General features: G+C 37.2%; 1 protein-coding gene across 9 annotated transcripts in view; it reads right to left on the bottom strand.

Annotated features, from left to right (window-relative positions):
• Nucleotides 1-23238, bottom strand: part of ANKS1B (ankyrin repeat and sterile alpha motif domain containing 1B) — an 829228-nt gene that overhangs the window by 353389 nt on the left and 452601 nt on the right. For 6 of the 9 annotated variants that reach the window (XM_090272643.1, XM_090272644.1, XM_090272647.1 and 3 more), the window contains one exon: nucleotides 8469-8575. In XM_090272643.1, the coding sequence (XP_090128769.1) occupies nucleotides 8469-8575 (107 nt within the window). Of the gene's footprint in view, nucleotides 1-8468; nucleotides 8918-23238 lie in introns of those variants that run through there. The other 3 variants (XM_090272650.1, XM_090272649.1, XM_090272651.1) reach the window with 2 other exon arrangements.

Here is a 23238-nt window from a genome sequence, read left to right as displayed (position 1 = left end):
GAAAGGTAAGACATAAGATATAGAAGTCCCTCCAAGGACCAGGCGTATGACAAACTGGGAGTGCTTCGAGGGTAGGACCAGGGTCCTGCTTGGTGCCTGCAATTAAACAGGGGCCCTATAAGAACTTGCTGAATGCATGAATGAAGGGTGGAGCAATGAAATAATGTGGTCTTAGTGAATCGGGCAGGACTTTTAGGCTCCTGTTTGGTTTGTTTTCAAAATCCAGGCAATGAAGGGCAAATATTTTTTAACCTTCTTGAGGCTCATTCTCTTCATTTATAAATAGGAGACTAGTAATACTTAGTGACAGGGATATGGGAAGCACTTCATGGGATAATTTATATGAAACTAAATGGAACTTAAGAATTCCACCCAATCAATCTTTATTGAGATAATACTACATGAACAGATACCATCATTGCAATGCAATATAATAAGGACAAGTATAGGGCCAGGAGTGCATGGGAATGGGGCAGTATTCCAGCTAGATAACAGGATGGTATAAGGGAATACTTCCTGGAGGAAGTAGTGCTGAAGCTGAATCATGAACAATACTGCACACTCAGGTGAACAGGAAGCAAAAGGAATTCCAGACAGAGGGAAGAGCGGGCTTCCTCTGCAGCTGTGTTTTCCTACTTCCTCAGCCTGTGCAGTTCCCTTGCTGAAAATATACTCCAGTCTGATTGGTCAGAGCAAAAACACCCTTTCTAGCTCTTGTCATACTCTTGACGGCTGGGGCTTGACGTCTGAATATCCTCAGCTGTTGTCTGAGTTCTCTTAACTAACAGGCCTTCAGGAACCTTGCTGTGGCCACCACCTGCCTGATTCCTTCAGTCCCTTTCTCCTTCCCACTTTCTTTCCTCTCTTCCCCTCATTCCTATTTGCTTCCTTCCTTCCTCCTTTCATCAAATGTTTACCATGTCTATGCATGTAACCTGTGGGCTCAAAGCGTATTTCTAATTCTCCAGGAGTTAAAGATCTGTGCGGAGGCAGCAAACTAGGACCCACTGACCAAATCTGCCTGTTTTTGTAAATAAAGTAGTATTGGAACACAGCCATGCTCATCATTTTTGTATTGTCTATGGCAGCTTTCAGGCTACAACAGCAGAATTGAGTACTTGCAATAGAGACCGCGGAGCTTCCAAAGCAGAACAAGACTGCCAGCCCCTGTCCCTGTGTTTGTGTGTGGCAGAGGTGGTGGGGGCAGGTAACGTGGTAGGAGAGGTGGTAAGACAGGCAAGTGTAGATCAGGTCTGTAACCCATCCTTGGAGGGTCAGGGAGGAAGTGACAGCTAACAGAAGGGACAACTAAGCTAAGAACTAAAGAATAAAAAGGGGTTAAGAGGGGAAGGAAGGTCATTCTGTCAGAGAGAGCAGCACGTGTAAAAGCCAGGCAAGGAAAGGAAAACATACAGTTCTCTAGAACTGTTCAGAGAGGAAATGGTAACAGATGAGGCTGTGAAATAAGCCAGGCTCAGGCAGGTCATAAGGTGTCCTGAATCTGAAAACCGCATTAAGGATTTTGGAAATACACATCTCCCATAGGTAACTGAGAATCACTGGAGTATTTTAAGCAGGGTAGTGCGAGAGCAAATGTGTGCTTTAGAAAGCTCACTCTGGCTGTAGTAATACTTAACATTTGTTGGGGCGTTCACTCTATGACAGCTCTGTGCTAAATGCTTTGCATGCATACATGTATATGGCACTATTTATTAAGTAGCTGGACAGCACTGGGGGCCAGGTAGAACGAGATGAAGGGTAGGGAACAGCGATGGATCTATGATAACCAATTATCTCCCTAATGATGGACAGTCAGAGCACTACCCACAGTTAGAGGCAGGAGAAGGGTGAAGAGAATAGAAGTGATTGGAAAGGGCGGTATAATGTCACAGAACCCCAATAAATATCAATAAGGGAGTACATATTAATAAGGATTGGAGAGTAAAAACCGGACATCGTACAGAGGGCAAAGAGAGATGAAGAAAGGGAAAAAATGGGGGTTGAGGTTTGGCAAGCAGCAGGTCACAGCTGACTTAGAATAGTTTTAGCAGAAGATCTGGGAAACAGGCAGGATTATAAGGGTTATGGAGGTGACCAGAAGTGAGAAAATGAAGGTCATGGCCACTGAACACTTGTTTGAGAGACCATCTTTATAAAGAAGCAAAGAAATAGGATTGTGTCTTGATTTCTTAAAATGAGTCTATAATTCAGCAATTTTACTACATTTTCTGACTCATGAAGTAAATTTCTCATCCTAAATAACTGGTCACTGGAAGCAATGGTGTAGAGCAAATTATGCAAATATGCCACATGACTAAATTAAAGGGCAATGCATGTGACCATTAGTTAGTAATGGGAGTTGTAGCACTGCATTATTAGAAAAGAGGGCAGCATGTTTTAATGCTTAAAAATGCTATTGGGGTAACTTCCAGGTGGAAGAAAGGGCTCTTCTTAATATCACCAGATTGAAATAGTGGCTAATGTCATTTCTGAAAGCCATTCTTTGGGGACTGTGATCCCTGAACATGCCCTCATGTCTGACTTTCTCCTGCACAAGCAATCAGTGTCCTTCCAAGGCTAATGAGATCTACACGAAGAATTAATCGCTCTGCCAGCACCAGTATTGTACTCTGCATCTTTAAAGAGCTCAAAATATTAAATAACAAGCCCAAAGAACATTTCTCCCAGATCCTCATTAGATTGATTTTACAGATGAGTAAACCAAATCATAGAGAAGCAAGACAGCAGAAATGAGAAGTCTTACTTTAGTTCTCTCTCACACCACAGCGAGGCTGTTGCCCATCAGATTTGTAATTAAGTTGTTGTCAAGAAAATGAATAACTCCCTCCTGGCTTTGACTCCTGGATATGAACAGATTTTCTTTTATTTTTAAAAAAAATTTATTGCATGTATTGGGGTGACATTGGTCAAAAAATTATATGGGTTTCAGGCATACAATTCTGTAACACATCATCTGTATAATACATCATTTTATTGTATGTTCACCACCCAAAGTCAAGCTCCTCCCATCACCAATCACCTCCCCTTTTGGATACCAATAGATTTTGAATGTCTGTAGTTGAAAAACACAATGTCATTTTTTTCTTTTTCTTTTTCTTTTTTTCCAAAAAGTGGGTATGTAACTACTGGTCTAAATGAGTTTGAAAATTATAGCAGCACTTTTAATATAAAGCAAATCACTCAACTCAGAGTCTCGCCTGTTTCAGAAACAGGAAGGTATAGAGAGAGAGCATGAAAGGCATTTTTTTTCCTCTTGTACCTTTAAATCTCAGTAACTTTATAAAATTTTCTTCAACAGTATTTGAAACAAGAAATCATTATGGGAATTATTAGTCCTACTCTGTAGGGACAATTAATTTTTTCGCTTCACAAGTTTAACTTCTTACTTGGGTCATGATTTGATGCTAAGATAGTTAAAAGGTCATTTTTATCAGGTTAACCACAAACAGTGCTCTTATTACAGAAAAGCTGTAAAAGATGAAAAGAGAAGTAAGTCCATTAGCATGTAAAATGCACCACAAAAATGGGAAAAACTTCTTAGATGAATGTTGTTCAAATGGTTGGCTTCTAAGAGCTCTGTAGTTCCTCTTCAGTCTAATAGGCACTACTCTCCTTGACCTTCAGCAAGTGTGCAAAAATGCCAATTTACATGGGGCTCCTGGCATTGCTTTTATTTCTTACTCTGTAAAGGCTGCATTTTGAACATTTTAATAATGGTCAAAACATTCCTAGTCAACCTACATGGCAATTGCTAGAAACACAGTAGATGCTAAAAAAGATAATTCAGTATAATTTCATTTTTTCCCCCTTTTGATTAGAGTTTACAAATATAACTGCCAGCCAGTTGCCCTGGTTAGGCTATGAGTCAGCCCTCCTCCAAGTATAATATAAACTTCTTAATTCAATCTTTGGCCTATAAATGTACCGGAACACTGCCAGTGATTTGATGTTATCAGTATCTTTATCTTCCTTTACTTCGTGCTATCATAGATTTTATGTCTTCCATTGCCTGCTCTAATTTGTTGCTGGGAAAACAATTGCTAGTAAGTTATATGCCGAAAGAGTGATTATATGGAAGGATGTGGGGCAAGATCACCGTGCTATAGTGTGTGTGCACACATGTGTGAGCAAATGAAGGAATATGTGTGAGCAAATGAAGTAACATGTGTGCAATGTTCATGCAAATGATGTGATAGGTCTGAGAGCAATCCTGTAACCTGCTTGAGGTCAAGGATCATGTATCATTCATTGTTACATTCCTAGCAATTAACACTGTCCCTAGAACATAGAAAATGTTGCATGAATAAATGAAGGGTACTATTGCTCCATGTTCCCACTGGCGAAACAAGACTTCTGGGTTAAAAATGAGGCTGGGGGTCCACCTGTAACAATCTGATGTGCTTCCAGTATTTATGGGTGGTTTCTAGGGACACAGCATTATGCTAGGAGCTGTAAGAGAGGCAAGGACATTGAATACAGGGAGGGGTTTTGGGGAGCTGGATGTAAGAGCTGAAGGGATTAAGAAACACAAATTGGTTGTTACAAAATAGTCACAAGGATGTAAGTAAAGCATAGGAATATAGTCAACAATGTTGTCATACTTATGAATGGTGCAATTTGGGGTACTGGAAATATCAAGGGCAACACTATGTAAAATATACGATTGTCTAACAACTAAGCTATACACCTGAAACCAATACAAAATAAAATTCAAAGGAAAAATAAATAAATAAAAATAAGACTGACAAATCTTTCAGAAAAAAAAAAAAAGAAAAAGAAAGAAAGAAAATTGAATACACAGAACTTGGACTTGAAAATTTTCCAGTCTAATTGAGGAGACAAGATATATATAAGTGAAAACTTAATTCCTCATTTTAGAGAGTGAATAATGGTGTGCCAAAGGTAATTTTTCATACCAAATACAACCACTACATGAGCTCAGAGAAAAGAGAGGCTGCTGAGGACCGGAGTCATTAAGGAAAGCTACATAAACAAGGCAGGAATTGAGTTAAACCTTGGAGGATAACAGACAGAGGGAAGGAAAGGAAATAGCTGTCCAGGAGAGGGAGGAGTGGAGAGTACACATGAGCAGCCATCAAGACAAGGATCGACAGTTTGAGAGTGAAAATTAAGGAAGCAGTCATCAGACTTCGAAAAAAAGAGATGATAGAAACAGACATCACAAGGAAGTAAATAAGTACGCTGTATGTGCACTTTGTATGGTAATCATTTCATACCTGAACTTCTTAGTGGAAAAAGAAAGGGGACCTTTGAAACTTAGATACATCCTACATGTTGGAAACTCGTGTAAATAGGTGGCTGCATTCCCAGAGGCTAGCGAGTAGCAGACGGATGTGTCTAACCAGAAGGGGGCTGATGCATGACTTCTGGGGGGAGGAACAGGTGAAGTGGGGCCTGCAGTCTGTGTTGAAGGGGCTTATGGTTACAGCATAGATCTGACTTCCCCGAAGTCTTCTGTAACTTGATGTACTTCTGTAGCTCTTCACTGATTGTATCAATGTCCATTCATTTGATATATTTAAGGATTCAGAAGGGTCAAAACTGTGTGCACAACTATTCTGCAAACCGGAACTAGATACATAAAGAAAGTTTGAAATTCTGAGTTTCAGATTCACACATCAATAAAATCAAGGATAAATATAAAAGACAAAAGGAGAAGACCAAAGGAGAAGCAATAACTGACACATATTTAAAACTAAAAGGGGTCCTTCTTTTCTAACCATGTGTAGGAATCGATGTAAGAAATCTTTATTAAAGTTAATCATAGTGACATAGATAAACCACCCACGTATTATGCTTATGTGTGAGAGTATGTAGAACAGAACGAGCAAAATATTTTGTTAAAGAGTTTAGTAAATACTTTGAAAGTTACTTATATGGATCTTTTAAAACTCCCATTCATTAATGGAATACTGATTAAGTGAAAATTAACTCCTGAGAATGTTTCCTAAATAAAGTATATCTGTGCATGGATGTACTACTGTGATGTTTTAACTAACGTTAATTACATCCTTTTGATGTCTCTACTGTCTTGCTCTAAAAAGCTGATAAGACCTGCACTTCATCATAGTTAACAGGAGTGTGGTGCTTGTTGCTTAGGCAACAGGATGAATAAATGCAGGTCACAATGTGCTTCAAGAAAAACAAAAGCTAGAATATGATACTGAGTGGAAACTGAGCAGCTCTAACAGATTTTTCACCACATTAATGAAATCTGTTTCTTAAAGTGGTATGATCATATACTAAGTTCATAATGAAATAAATTAGATTATATAGATCAATACATAAGTTTTATAAAGGCAGAATTGATTTTTTATGATAGTAGTAGCAAATAAATGGTGGGTAAGAGCATTTAAAGCAATATTTGATAACGCTGTTTTATGACTTGCTTCATTTTCATAAATAACAAATTCCTCTAAATGATAAGTTAAAGTTTTTAAAAATTCATTCTGTCTCATGAAGAAAGTGTTTGACTGACTTATTTGAATTAACCATGTTTTCTTAATTTCTGGAAAATTATACACAATACTTGGAATACTTGGGATTGAAAAAATAAAGACAATGATCTATGGAGAAGATCAGACCTTGTTTTTGCCATGTATGTACAGGATTTCTGCCTCCAGGTACATTTTGAAGTGCTTATTCCTATTTCATTCATGAATGTTTGTTATGATCTCCAAATGCTTATTTGAAACCTGTTTGATTAACCTTTCAGTTCCAGGCTTTCAAAAAGAGGATCGTATTTGCTAGAGAGTGTTTAAAATATAGAGGAAAATCATACTGAATTAAAAATTTTCAAAGCAGCCAAGCATTTCAGAGAATCTAAAAGCCAACCTAACTCCTCATGGGACCAGAATAAACTTGGACAAGGGTTTGAGGAGTAGGAATGAGAAAGTCTCATCTCAAATAGAGGCAGGGAGAAAGAATACTTATCAAAATGTACAGTAAACATAAGCAACGATGCAAAGCCTTTCATCCTGTTTGGTAGTTCCTCTAATTCTTGATGCCATCTGTTTGGTGCCCCGAATCTGTCCTAAATTTGCTCAGCATCCTAAGGCTGATAGTAACTGAGGAAATTTTACTTTTTTCCTGTATCAATACCCACCATATCTTGCCTGTCTAATCAGTGATGGTATTCTTAAACAGGAAAAAACAAACAAACAAACAAACAGTAGCTGCGTATTTCAGTGTAAAAAAGAAATAGGTTCATGAAGAGTTCTATGTATACAATTACTTAGAGCTCCTCTGTTCTGATGCATTTATGTAGCTATGGGGTATACATATGTTGGGAGAAAAAGCAGTTTAACAATTTGAGTAATTTTCAAAACTACAATAGTCAAGTCAGGCTTGGAGAAGAATAATCTCCAATGGAGATAAAAAGGCTAGCTCTCAGTATTTAGTTATCAATTCTGGTATTAATATGCTTCAGGTGTTGGTCCCAGCATTTTATTTAGGAAAAGCTATTAATGATTTCTACAAGCCATTCACATGCTACATGCCTGTGTTATTAAGCTCTCTCTAAATTTAGGGATAGGCAGTATGTGTGATGGGACCTTAAAAGCAAGGAAAGGTAATAAGGACAGTGACGTAACTTAACAAGGGAACCTGATGAGAACTAGAGGAGGTATCTAAATGATTAGAAAGCCGTATTATGGATCTGCACATCTCCCCAAACTCCTGCCTCACCTCTATTCACCACAGTGAGAAGTTTGCACACAGCAGGTTTAGACTGCATGCAGACCAGTATTCAGAAGTACATGAATCTACTTAGTCCATTAGCCTCTCTTTCTAAATATTGACAGATAACGATGGAAGTGTTTGTTTTCTACCTAAAGTAATAAACAATACTTCAATGCTCCTCAGTCCGCATGTGTAAGTAAGTGCATGCTCTCCGTAACTGTCCATCTGAGGCAGTTTGCTAACGAACTAAAGGTCGTCCACACAATTTAAAATGCTTATGAAACAATTATCAGGAAAAAATGAGCCTCACACCATAAACATAACCAATTGTCTAATTAATCACTAAATGCTGATTCTCCGATGAAATACATGTTTTTAGGAATCTAGAATCAACTGAAGAGTGCTAGAATTGAACTGAATATTCTGAGATTACAAATTTATAAAAATCACACGAAGAATGACAGGGAGAATATAAGTGTTAATCTTCTCTCACTGCCTATAAATAGTCCCCTCACCAGTTCATTCATATAATACATATGTATACGGATGCCTATAGACATCATTTCTCAGCAAGTGCCTATATGCAGCCCATAAGTTCAGTCCTAAGGGCACCCGATTTTCTGATGCAGTTACATATATAAAACTGACCGCTTTTGGTGCAAATCAGGCTCCCTGGGCGCCCTGGAAGACACAGAAGAAGCAAAGACAGACAAAAGGCAGCTCCGTGGCCACCGAGAGCGTCTTACCATAAACTGCACATTGTCAAATCCATTAGCCATCAGGTGGTTCTCGTACTGAGGTAGCCCAATGCTTTCCAACCATTGTCCCACTGATTGGACAGGGCATCTGGGTCCTGTAAGAGGATGAAGAGGGAAGCGTTTAAGCAGGGAGTAGCCGTCCACGGGGTAATAGCGGTAGTCCTGGGCTGAGAGGTGGCATTGCCACATCATGCTCCTGGGAAAGTTGCTATCAAAGGAACCCGCCAGCTTGACAGATTAATGTTCTCAGCGAGAGAGCAAAGTCAGAAGTAAAACATAGTTTGCCAGGCAGGCTGTGGAGTATGACTTGATCCTAGCTCCACATTTCTTACATATTAATCTTTACTACCGACCAGCACGTCATACGGCCCCCAACACCGGGCAGCAGAAGAAGGCACATCAAGCTGTCGGCTTAGGCTGGTCTGCGTTCGATGTGATTGTTGGAGTACTCCACAATGAGCCATGCACGGCCAGCAGCCAGATTCTTTTTATCAAGTACTCCTACACTCATCAGTATGCAGCTCCATGCTCCCTGCTCCCCCTCGCTCGCTCCCCTTCATTACCCAGCCCAGGCTACACCTCGCATTTTCAATAATAGCCATCAGATAAGGCAGATTTTTTTTTTTGTCTGCAAGCTGTAAGCTGCTTCCTCCTACACACCCATCCAAGCGTCAATCTTGAATGATGAGAGCAGTCAAAACAAATGCAGAAAATAGCAAGATTCAAAAGCAAACCAAAGTGCTTAAATCTGAATTGAATCTTCATATTGGTTATGTGTTACAGGGCTATTTGTTGTGGAATTTTACGTTTCAAAAGACACCAGGAAATGCAAAGCTTTAACTATAGCTTATAGCAGAGCTCCCGACAGGCTCCCTTTTTCCTTTTCTTTCATTCCCTTTCGTCTTCTTCCTAAAATGCAGCACAGATAACTGTTTCTGATCTAAAGCTTTTACAGTGTTTGGAGAATAATGATTCTTTCTTTACCATGCTATATCAAAAGGAACTTCTCTGAGATGCCTTTTTTCAGTTTTGAATTACGGCAAAATACAGAAACTGCATCACAATTTCAAAGTGAAGATAATTCATTTCTCATTTGCATGACTTCTTCCAGACAAAAATATTATCAGGCACAAGAAATCCTTTTCCCCTCTGATATTTATAACCTATGTTTACTAGGGTGACCATTCTAAATTAGCTATAAAGGTAACATTACTGCATAGAATTTTTAAAGAAAGAAGAGAAACCCTAACCAAAAATAATGAATAACAGATATAAATGTGTGAGTTTTACTGAATGGCAGGCAGATTGAGTAATTAATTTAATAACCGAGAGATTAATAATAGAACTTATAGAGCTAGATCATCAGAAGGAATAGACTCTTACTTCAGATTTGGAAAGACCTGGTAGAAAGGTTAGTCTAACCTTCCCCGCCTGTGACCCCTTACCACAGGAACCCCTTGTCACTGTTCCTAGAAGAATATCATCTAATTTATGCTTGAATACTGCCTATAGCAGAGCTCTTACTACTTATCAAGAAGACTCCATTTATTAGAAAGATATTTTACTTCCTACTGGACTCTCTTCACTGTCTCCAGCTCTGCCTTTGGAGTCCCACAGATTGGCAACAGTGCCTTTTTCACAGAAAGTATTTGAAAAATTAAAGATAACTCTCAACAACCCCTGGCCCCAGAACAGTGCCTGGCACATAGTACATGCTCACTAAGTATTTGTTGAATAAATTAAACATCATTTTTCTTCTTTCCTCAAACCTTCTCTTTCTGTTTTTTTTTTTTTCTTTCTCTTTTTATGAACATTGTCAACCTTTCAGAACATGGACATTAAACTTGAAAATGCCTTGCACACTCTCTCTTTCACTGCTGACACCAGTTCCCAAGCTCTTGTCATCCCTCACCGTAGTGTCTCTGGACCATATTCCCTGGATTCTATTTGCTGTTTCACGTTTATGGAACTTCAACGGACTTTAATCCAGCTCTCCCCATTCAGGCCACCTGGCCTAGGGCAGCAATGGCTGCTACATTGGTCTTCCCACTTCTGATATTTCAAAAATCTATTTACATGCAGGTGTCAGAATAAGTTCTCTAAGATACCATTTTCATTATTATTCCCTTTTCCCAAATTCTTCCATGGTTTCCAGTTGGCTTCAAAATAAATTCTCACCTTCTTCAATGATATTTTGGGGCCTCTTTATTATCTACTACAAATAATCCACCTTTAATTCCCTTCCCTCAGTGTTTCTGTAACATACTTCGGTTCCCTTGATTATATCCCCAGATTTCTGCCCCTTCATTGACTTAGAATCAGGTGACACTTTCTTTATGAATCCTTCTCCAATCCCCCCTAACAGGAATAAAGTTCTTCCTTATCTATCTTAAGTGGCATTTTTAGACTCTCCATTATAACAAGTATTTTCTGTCTAACATTACAGTTATTAGTGTGTAAGACATATTCTTGAATGTAAGAATATGTCTTCCTAATATTGCACATAGTAAGGAATCAGTATGACTCTGCTAACCCAAATGATGGAACTTCATTTTCACAATCCAAACTATATAAAATCCTCCTAGTTTCAATTTAAAATTTTATTTTTTGTTTATAAATCTTTCCCAAGTATCTGAATTCTTTATAAAAGTAGATAGTTGGGTTTCTAAATAGAATTTTCAGGTGAATTTTTGTTTATTATCCTCATGCCCCCCTTTACTTGATTATAATTTATCACTGATTGGTTCCAGATGTTTTAAGAAGGTCAAAAAGTTTGTAGCAGTCTAAACATCAATTTTAAGAGATTCTGGTTGCTCAACATTCCCTGTATGAGAAGTTAAGAACAAAACACTATTCGTGCTTGGACGGCTCTAACACTGGTATGATGTGGAGTAAAGTGAAGCATTAATTACAGCCTCTCTTAGGGTCACATCCATATTGTTCCCTTCGATCATTTTAAGCTCTGAGTAGGTGAATAAGCTACACAAAGAGTGAGCAAACACCACAATAATATTTTGATTTGATAAGATATGCTGATTGACCAGCTCCTCAAATTCCACCTCATCTCTTTAAATGCATACCAGGGCTGAAGTACAGGGAAGACTGCCACATACATCTATAGCAGTGGTTCTCAACATTCCTAATGCTGCAACCCTTTAATACAGTTCCTCATGTTGTGGTGACCCCCAACCATAAAATCATTTTTGTTGCTACTTCATAACTGTAATTTTGCTACTGTTATGAATTGTAATATAAATATCTGATATGCAAGCTGTATTTGCATTGTACAAGTTGAACATAATTAAAGCATAGTGATTAATCACAAAAACAATTTGTAATTATATATGTGTTTTCCGATGGTCTTAGGCGACCCCTGTGAAAGGGTCGTTTGACCCCCAAAAGGGTCGCGACCCACAGGTTGAGAACCACTGATCTAAGGTATTATATCATCTTTGATAAATAAATGAATAACAATGGAAATGATTTTCATGGGATTTTCATTTCTTAATAGAAAGAGATATCTATCTATCTACCTACCTAACGGGGAGTTTCTAGGTCTAGAATGCTGTATAAAAACAGCTCAGAGAGAATACTAGGTACGAATCATTTGACAAATTATTTTACAGACTGATTAAAGTTTATTCTTTTAACTGTTCAATCATTCAATTTATACTCGAGAATTCTCATATTTTGGTGAAAGGTTATAATGCAGGAGGGAAGTGAGTTAGGAGAGAATTAGGTAAAGGTAGGTGGGGAGTCAGAGGGAAGAAGAGGAAAGGACGTGGAGTCATATTGTTCAAGTTATTTAGTGAAAGTATTTTCTCACGAGACAAAGCTCTAAAAGAACCCTGGTCCAAATCTGAAAATCATTTTTTAATAGTGTTTAAGTATATGCATATTTCTCGCTTTACTTGAAACACATTCTTGGAGGCTTAAAATTCTTAAAGCATAACAATGCATTATTGGGCAGGCGCCTTTATTCAGCTAGAACTTCTCTCAGTCCCAAAAGTGAGATAAGAGGAGGGAAAGGAGAAACTAAAAGTTATTCTGGGCTCTTATGTCCTAACCAGTGTGGCGTGGATTATTATCCCCATTTATTGATAAGGGAATTGAAGCTCAGAGTGTGTGATGAAACCAGGAACTTTCTTTGACACAGTCCTTAAAAAATAATCCTGAGGGTTCCACTTTCAGAATGGCAAAGAGCTCCATGGACCCCATCCCAAGCCAAACAAGCATAACTGTAGAGAAAAATAAAATAACCATTTAAAGTCTCTGGAAGTTGTCTCGAAAACATAGAGGATGAAGAAATATTTCCAGACTACCTACTAAAACTTGTTAAGAACAGAGAGAATCTATGGCGCTGGAGCCATGACGAGTTCCCCCACTCCCTTCCCTCCCAACTCAGCTGGAAAGAAACTCCACTTTGGGTGGCTGTGCCCAAGAGGGTCGATGGGGCTCTGTCTGCCCTCAGCTCCCATCCATGGGATACGTTATCTTATCCAAATGGGCAGGCCAGGAACACTTCTAGTTCCCTCTAACTCCAAGTGGCAGAGGTTGAATTTCTGGGTGTGTGGCTGAGGTGTCATGGGTTGCCTTTGTCCATCCAGCACCGATTCATGAAGCAGAGGCTCTATCCCAACGTGGCAGGCTAAGGACAGGAGGCCCTCATTGCTCTCATCCAACTGAGCGCAGGACTGAGGTTCCATGCCCAGAGAGTCAAGCTGAGAAGATGAGGCTACCCTCCCTGCCCAGAACCTGGGACAGTGGTTCAAAGATCTTGCCAAAGGGGAGAGTCAGTCCCTAAGTAGAGAGAGCTGTGAAGCTCTAGCCCAAGAAATTGATTTTATTTGAAATAGAGTTTGAGGAAGTTCAAGCCTATGTGGATTATTGAAAACAGTGGCAATTATTTATTTATTTATTTATTATTTTTCTATTACACTTGTCCCACTTTTGCCCGCATTGCTTCCCCACCACCCTGCCCACCCCTTCTCCCACAGTCAATCCCCACCCCGTTGTCCATGTCTGTGGGTCATTTATACTAGTTCCTTGACTACACCCTTCCCTTACTTACTCCCCTTCTCTCCCTCCCTCCCTCCCCCCTGGTAACTGTTAGTCTGCTCCTTGTTTACATGCCTCTGGTTCAATTTTGCTCTTTTGTTTGCATTGTTCATTAGTTTCCTGTATTAGGTGCTATATGGTATTTGATTTTTGTTGCCTGGCTTATTTCGCTAAGCATAATTCTCTCTAGTTCCATCCATGTTGTCGCAAATGGTAGGAGTTCCTTCTTTCCTTCTGCTGCATAGTATTCCATTGTGTAAATGTACCACCGTTTTTTTATCCACTCATCTACAGATGGGCACTTAGGCTATTCCTAGCACTTGGCTATTGTAAATAGCACTGCAATAAACATAGGGGTGCATACATTTTTTTGAATTGGTGTTTCAAGATTCTTTGGGTATAAATCCAAGCAATAGAATTGCTGGGTCAAAAGGCAGTTCCATTTTTAGATTTTTGAGGAAATTCCATACTGTTTTCCACAGTGGCTGCACCAGTCTGCATTCCCACCAACAGTGCGCTAGGGTTCCCTTTTCTCCACATCCTTGCCACTGCTTGTTTGTTGATTTGTTGATGATGGCCATTCTGACCAGTGCAAGGTGGTATCTCATTGTGGTTTTTATTTGCATCTCTCTGATGGCTAGTGATGTTGAGCATTCTTTCATATAACTATGGACCCTCTCTATGTCCTCTTTGGAGAAGTGCTTATTCAGGTCCTTTGCCCAGAGATTTTTATGATAAGCAATTAAAAGGAAACTGACTAGTGGCTTCCTTAGGGCAACATGCTCAGTGGTAGGCCAGCTAGTTTTAGAAAATCAGAAAGAGACAGTTAAGAAGTGCCCTCTTGGGGTTATGACAAACTACAAAGGCTGGCCTTAATGACTATTCCTGTCCAGTTTAATTGGACCAAACGCTGGAACAATTCACATCTCAGGGAACTGTCAAAAAGAATAGAGAAATCAGCAGGCAATGAGTGGAGCCTAATACCTCAGTGTGATACCAAATGAGGCATGCAGCTTAAAAGAAAGGTTAGGGTAGGGAAACAGAGAAGGAGAACTCTGCTATGACCACTGTTATCCCAGGAAGATTGTGCATATGGGCAAGGTACCCTTGAGTGGATCAATATCATGCAATATATCCATAAAATGGGATATTGGGTGGCAAGAAAAAGAAATGAGTTATTAATAGATGCAACAGCATGGATGAACCTTGGAAACAGTATGGTAACTGAAAGAAGCCATTTGCAAAATACCATATATTTTGCATGATTTCATTTATATGCAATACCCAGAAGAGAGAAATATATAGGAATGGAATGTAGGTTAGTGGTTGCCTAAGGGTAGGGAGAGAGGCTTGGGGGTAAAAGGTCAGTGACCATTAATAGATATAGAGTTTCCTTTTAAGATGATAAAAATATTTTAAAGTTGACTGTGGTGATAGTTGCACAACTTTGTGAAAATACTAAAAACCACTGAATTATACACTTTAAATGGGTGAATTGAATGGTATATAAATTATATCTCAGTAAATTTACAATTATTAAATTATAAAATAAAAATGATAAAAAACATTCTTAAATTTTCTTTAAATCTATAAGAACAAAATACACACTATATATGTATACACTGATATTGTTTTATATATACTGCTAATTTTAGTGGTCTCTAGTTTTCTTTCTTTTTCCATTTATTTATTTACTTCTTCCACCTGTCCCTCCATACTATCTGTACCATCCATCCTCTCCTTAAGGTAATTCATGTTAACAAACGAATGTGTATCTTTCATGTACATTTACTCATTGTCCCAGACACAGATATGTACAAATATATATGCATATGTATATGATATGTATATGTAAGGGTACTTTTGGACATTTTTTTTATAAAAATGAAATATCACACTTACTTTTCTGAACCTTATTTGTCTCTTTCAACAAAGTCTGATGGGAATTCTACCAAGTGAATGATAAGCTATAATTTATTCTTTAAAGTAACTGCATAATAGTTCACAATTTTGATACTCTGTATCTTATTAATTTCTTTGTATGTTATCTCCAGGTCCATCACTTCCTTTTCTTTTTAAAAATGTTATTTTGAGTTCACTGTAGATTCACACGCAGTTATATGAAATAATAAGAAAGAAATTTAGTATAGACTTCACCCAATTTCCCTCAATGATAGCATCGTGTACATCTATAGCATATCACAATCAGGTAATTGGCATTGGTAAAGTCCTTTGATCTCATACAGATTTCACAAATTTTACATGCGCTCATTTGTGTCTGTGTGCATGTATGTGTTGTATGTGTTTAGTTCTTTGCAATTTTATCACATGTAGACTGTGTGACCATAATCAAGGTCAGGATAAATATAGTACCATCACAAGGATCCTTCTTGATATTCTTTCACAGCCATCACCATCTCCTTCCCTCTCCCACTAACAACTACTAATCTGCTCTTCATCTCTATCATTTTGTCATTTCAAGAATGTTGGATGCATGGAATCATATAGTATATAAGTTTTGGCCTGGTCTTTTTTTATTCAGCAAAATTCCCTTGAAACCTATGGAAGTTGTTTCGTGTATCAGTAGCTCATTTCTTTTCATTGCTGAGTAGTTTTCCATGGTATGATGTACCAGAGTCTGATTAATAATTCACCCATTGAAAGAGATTTCCTGCTTTTAGCTGTTATAAATAAAGCTTTTATGATCATTAGTGTACAGGTGTTTCTGTGGATATAAGTTTCCTTTTCTCTAGGATAAATGTCCAAGAACACAATTGCTGGGTCATGGTCATGCAGTAAACATGTTTCATTTTACAATAAACTATCATATTATTTTCCAAAGTGGTTGTACTATTTTACATTCTATTTAGAAATATACGAGAGATAAAGTTTCTTTGCATCTTCACCAGAATTTGGTGTAATCACTTTTCAAAAATTAGCTATTCTGATAGGTGTGTAGTAATACTTTATTGTGGTTTTAATTTGCATTTCCTTCATGGCTAATGATGTTGAACATATTTGTATGTATCATTTGGCATCCGCATATCCTTTTTGGTAAAATGCCTGTTCATGTCTTTTGCTTATTTTCTGACTAGATTGTTTAGTTTTCATATTGTTGAATTTTTAGGGTTCTTTATATATTATCAATACAAGGTCCTATTAGTTTTTTATTCACAGATATTTGTTCCCAGTCTGTAGTCTGTCTTTGATCTGCTTCACAGTTTCCTGCAGAGCTAAAGTTTTTAACTTTGATGAAGTCAATGTATCAAATTTTCCTTGATGATCATGGTTTTTATGTCTACCCTGTTATTTTAAATTTTTTAAATGATTATTTTAAAAAGATGTCCATATTAAATAGTCTATAATGAATAATTTTTTAATCTGGAATTATAAAAAAACCCTACAATCTGGTTATTAACATTTTACTGGACAAATATATTTAGGATAATGAAAGTCATGCTTGATTTTAACCATCTGGATCTCCCTTTCCTACAACCATGTGTTGTAATTTTCAAAATGCTTTTCCTTTACCTATTCCCAACCTATTTTTAGGTTTTCTGATAATAATTTTAAAAACTTTGTTCTAATCTATTAGTAGCATTTCACTTATAAGTATATTTCTTCTATTTAATGAACTCATTTAATATTTATGTCGAACTCTCACAATGTGTTTATCATATTAATTTGGATTTAATTATTGTAAAGATTTTTTGATCGCTGTTGTTTTATGTCCTCATAACCTTCACATCTTGTTATTTGTTTTAATTTGTGTTTTAAAATAATCTCTCATATACTCGAAATATTTTGAACTGAATGAAAATAAAAGTTCAGCATAGAAAAATTTGTGAATGTAGCTAAAATGGTACTTAAAGAGAAGTTTATAGTGTTAAGTATTTATATTAGGAATAAAGAAAATTTCAAATGAGTAAATTTATCATCCAGCTTAAGAAATTAGAAAACTGAAAATATTCTAAAAGTAAGCAGAATTAAGAAAATAAAATTAAAAATAGATAATAGAAAAAGGAAAAAATCAATAGAATAAATCAATGAAACCAAAAGCTATTATTTTAGATAATCAATAACACTGATAAAGCACTGGTCAGGATAAACAGGAAATAAACCTAGAATAAACAATTTACCAATATCAAGAATGAAAGAAGTGATAGCCCTATAAAGACTACAGATATTAATAAGGATAATAAAGAAATACTATGAATAATATGTGAATAAATTCAATGGCTTAAGTGAAATGGATACATTTATTGAAAAACACAGCTATCAAAGCTCACTCATGAAGAGTTTCCTAACTGAATATCTTTCTATTAAGGTAATTGTATTTATACTTAAAAACTTTCATAATTCAAGCATGAAGTCAACATCACTCTTATACCAAAATCAGACAAAGACATTGTGAGAAAAGAAAACTATAGACCAATGTTTTTCATGCATAGAGATGTAAAAAGTTATTTAAATTTCAACAAATATACTTAATATTATATAAAAAATAATAAAACATGACCAAGTTGGGTTTACCCCAATAATGCAAGCTTTCTTTAACATTTAAAAATCAATTAATATAACCCACCATATTAATTACTAAAGAAAAACCATACGATCCTCTCAGTAGATGAAGAAAAAAAATTACTTGATAAAATCCAACATCCATTCCTCATAAATACTCTTAGAAAACTAGAAAGGAATTTCTCAAACTTCATGAAAAGGCATCTGTAAATAACCTATGGCTTACACTTAATTGTAAAAGACTGAATGTTTTCCTGTTACGTTCAGAGAACAAGGTAAGGATGCCCACTTCCACCATTTCCATCTAAAATTATACTGGAATTCTAGCCAGCACAAGAAATCATGAAAAAGAAATAAAATTGTCCAGATTGAGAGGAAAAAGTTAAACTGTTTCTGTTTGAGCATGACTATCTATTTATAAAATCCCATGAAATACACATAAAAAGCTACCAGAATAATGCATTTAGCAAGGTTGCTGGATACAAGATCAATATACAAAAGTCCATTGTATTTCTGTCTTCTAATAATGAACAATCAGAACTTCAAATAAAAAAATTGCACAATATACAATAGCATACGAAACAGGAAATTTTGAGGAATAAATCTGTCAAAAAAGTTTTCAGACCTATACACTTAAAATTACAAAGCACCATTGAAAGAAATCGTATAAGACCTAAATAAACAGAAACTTAAACTGTATTCATGGACTGAAGGACTCAACATTGTTAACATATCAGTTCTTCCCAGATTTGTAGATTTGTTGTAATCCCAATCAAAATCCCAGAAGGCTTAAATGTGTGTGTGTTTATAAATTGTCAAGCTTTTCCTAAAATTTCTATGGAAATATAAAAGACCAAGAATAATAAAAATAACTTTGAAAATAATAAAATTGGAGAAAGTATGCTATTTGAAGTTAAGACAATATAAAGCTATGGTCATTAACACAGTGGTATATTTATCTTAAGATAGACAAATAGATAAATGGAACAGAATAAAGGGTTTAGAAATAAACTGACACACAGAGGGCTGATTAATTTTTGACAAAGGTGAAAAGGCAATCTGTGGAGAAAGGAGAGACTTTTCAATGAATGATGCTGGAACGACTGGAGATCTGTATGTAAAAAAAAAAAAAAAAAAAAAAAAAAAGGATTTCTATCCATATCTTGCACTATATATAAAATTCAGTTCAAAATTATCATAGTTCTAAATGTAAAATCTAAAACTATAAAACTCTTAGAAGGGAATTTTCAAAAAAAATTTAAGGAAAGTCTTGAACTTGGGCTAGACAACAAAAGCACAATTTCTAAAAGAAAAAATGATCATTAGACTTTTCATAAAAATTTTAAAATTCTGCTCTTTGAAAGACTATTACAAGAATTAAAAGACAATTTGCTCACTGGAAGAAAGCATTTGCAATTATATCTGATAACAGGGTTGGATCACAATACATATAAAAAGAACTCTGAAAACTTAGTAATAAGGAAGTAACATATCAATTATTTTAAATAAGCTAAAGATTTGAACACTTTACCAGGGAAGACATATGCATGACAAATAAGCACATGAAAAGATGGTCATCATTAGTTATTAGGAAAGTGCAAATGAAAACCATAATGCAATACCACTTATTACACTGTTTAAAATTTAAAAGGCTGATCACACCAAGTGTTGACAATGATATGGATCAACTGGCATCCTCAGACATAGCCAGTGGGGATGAAAAATGATACAACCACCACAGCAAATAGTTTGATAGTTCCTTAAAAAGTCAATATACATCTACTATATGGCTCAGCTACACTACTGCTAGGTATTTACTCAAGAAAAATGAAAGCATATGCTATTCATAGACTTATACATGAAAGTTCATAGCAGCCAACAATAGGAAACAGCCTAAATATCCACCAACAGATGAATGGAAAAACAAATTGTGGCATATTCATGCAATGGAATATTACTCAGCAATGAAAAGGAACAAATTTATGGATGTATCACATGGATGAATGTAAAAATAATTTTGCAGAGTAAAAGAAACTAGATCCCTCCAAAAGACTACATTTTATATGACTGTATTTATATAACATTCTAAAGAATGCAAACTTATCTACAGTGATGGATAGTAGATCAATGACTACTTGGGGATGGGCGGAAGGAGGGTGGCAGGGATGACAAAGGGACACGAGGAAATTTTTGGAAGTGATGGACCTTTATTTTCTTGATTGGGGTGATGGTTTCACGGGTGTATTCATCTGTCAATCATCAAACTGCACACCTTAAATAAGATACATGGAGTCCTAAGTTGTGGCAAATCCCCCAGGTAGCCTAAAGCCCTGGTAGCCTGGTTCCAGGGCCGAAGCTTTAGCCACGACAGCATGCTGCTCCCCTGTGCCATGTGCACAGGGTGGGAACCCGGCCCTCCTGCCAGAGGGAGAATGGGCCCCCGTACACAGCCAGTGGGTTGGTCTTGAAAGCTTCTCCCAGTTTTTCTCTTTATTCTTCTTCCTACTCTTCATCTTATGTTCATTATCCTTGGATTCTAAAGTGTAACGCAATGGACAAAAGCAGGAGGGAATAATGAGAAGTGGGAGAGGGCTAAAACCTCTCACCGGATATTTTTATTCCACTGTGACAAAGGGCTTTATTGCGATATAGACGACAGCAGCTTCCGTGTTGTTTCCATGTGGGTGCTCGGCCTCTCAGCCTGCAACGCACGGAAGCCCGTGCCGTGTGTCCCACACGAGGCTGCTTCATTGAGAGCTGGTAGAGCATGATGGTGAAGAGCCCAGACCTTGAAGCCAGGCAGCGATGGGCTGGAATTCTGGTTCTCCATTATATAACTAGTTGCCATTTTTGTGCTTGAGATGGAGCGTGGAGCAACAGAAAGCGTACCGCTCTGCTTGGGCAAGTTTCCGCAGCTTCGTTCTTCTTTGGAGAAGCGAGAGCGACACCTCACCCCACCTACCGTATGGTTTTGTTTGATGCTCAGATGAAGTAGCACGTGTGGAAAAATCACTATGAATTATAAAGTGCTACTCAAATGCTATTATCTTTGCTGTCAGTAAAACACACACTTGTGTTGTTCATTCGCCCCTCGATCAAAGGAACTGGTCCTGAGCAATCAGTGCTTTTTCTTGCCCAGTTCTCTTTGTTGCAAACAGACAAAAATGAATGAAGTGAGCAGTCTGGCCAAATAACAGAGGGAAGCTAATTGTACTGTGAAGTGATCAGAATCCCAAAGCACGTGATGTCGTTAGGGGCTTTGTCTTATCTGATGCACCAATGACCACGTCTCAGCACTGAGCAGCCTGGTCTTCACATCCATCCAAAGGCAAAAAGAGTTGGGGCAGCAAAGACAAGAAGCAATGGTGCATAGTCCCAGATTCAAAACTGAAAAAAGGGACTATTGGTTACTTATTCCAACATGTTTCTCTTCATTTTGAAGAGACTAGTAAAAAAGCCCACTGAAATTAAAAGACTAGGCCCATATTCTGGAGAGAAATTGCACATTCAATTAGTAACAATAGTGATGTTCTCTATGTGAGCCTGCTTTCCTGCCCTTTAAAGCTTGTAATACAGGTGTAGGAGCTAGGAGAGAACAGTGTTTGTTCCTGTGGGAGAGTGTCCGGAAGATCCTAACAATTCTATTTTTAACTAAAAAGCATCCGTATCTCATTTTTCCAGTTCTAAAACAGTCCTCTGAGCTGAGAAATATAAATTACATATCTACTTTCCTTATGGAGAAAAAAATGACCATGAAAATTAGCAAGAAGGGAGATACTGCAATAAGAACAATGCTCTTCCCCAGATAAAAGGACAGCCGTTTGACAATACGAACAGAAATGTAAAAGCAGCGGTGGAAGACAAGGAAAAAGAAAAGAGATTAGTCATTCCAAGAATTGTGCCATGTTGTGGGTCAATAGAGTTATGGATCATAAAGCCAAGATTTAAGTAGGAAAATGTTCCAAGATTTATACTTTGGCGTTTAAATGCTAAGGGAAGTCAGGAGCTCAGATTCAATCTTCCCTACAGTTTTGAATTTTATTTTGAACTAAAAACTTCATGAAACACTTAAGAAATACCAGCCTTTACAAAACACATCTGACAACTTATGCACTGGGGTATGGTCTAAAATAGGAATTGAAATTTAAGTCTAAAATGCTAAAATCTTCTGGCAGAGAACAAAAAATATATATATGCCAAATATATATATGTACATACATATTTAATCAGAGCATACCTGATTTTAACAAATAGTAATTCCATGATTTAATTCTCGTTTCCCTTTCTTTTAAGGCTTCTGGCAAATGTGTGAATCTTCTTTGACAAGAAGCTGAACACAGCCTTAGGTCATCGAGACCTCCTGTGTCCCAGGGACTGTGTTAGGCCCAGGGAGGGAAAGGAGACCTGTCTTGCTCTCAAGGATCTTATAGTCCAGTGGGGAGAAATGTGCTGTGGAGGATGATAAATGCTATAATGGTGATGCGTACCAAATATTAAAAATGTAGAAAAAGGGTACTTAATTTAGCTCAGGTAAAGAGCTTAAGAGATTTCCAGAAGAGCTCTTTTGACCTGTGACTTGAAGATTTAGTAGGAGTCTGTGAGGCAAATAAAAGGAAGATGGTTGTAATGGTTAATTTCACGTGTCTATTTGACTGGGTTAAGGGATGCTGAAAGAACTGGAAGAAATGATTATTTCTCATGTGTCTGCGAGGCTGTTTCCAGAGGAGATTCCCATTTGAATCTGCAGACTAAGTAAAGAAGATCAGCCTCACCCGTGAGGGTAGGCATTACCCAATCCGTTGAGGGCTTATTAGAATGAAGTCACAGGAAGAGTGGATTTGCCCTCTGCTTCTGCTGAGACATTCATTTTCTCCTGCACTTTGACACTGGCACTTCTGGCTCTGGGGCTTTCAAACCAGGATCAAGATTTCTACAGCCAGCACCTAAGATTGTTTGGTCTTTTGACTCAGACTCAATTACACCATTGGCTTTCCTGGTTTTCAAGCTTGCAGACATGCAAAAACAATATCCTATTGTTTATGTTTCTCTGGGGAATCCTGACTAATACAACGGTATTACAGGCAGAGGCAATAATATGAGAGAAAGGTATATTTGAGTACAAAATGATGCAAATAATTCATTATTGCCAGGATTCAAAGGCTATATGTGCATGTCTAAG

The sequence above is a fragment of the Furipterus horrens genome, unplaced genomic scaffold (assembly GCF_987537825.1).
Source record: "Furipterus horrens unplaced genomic scaffold, mFurHor1.1.pri manual_scaffold_4, whole genome shotgun sequence".
NCBI classification, from domain to species: Eukaryota; Metazoa; Chordata; class Mammalia; order Chiroptera; family Furipteridae; genus Furipterus; species Furipterus horrens.
Note: the sequence above shows the minus strand (reverse complement) of the source record. Positions and strands in the feature narration are given on the sequence as shown.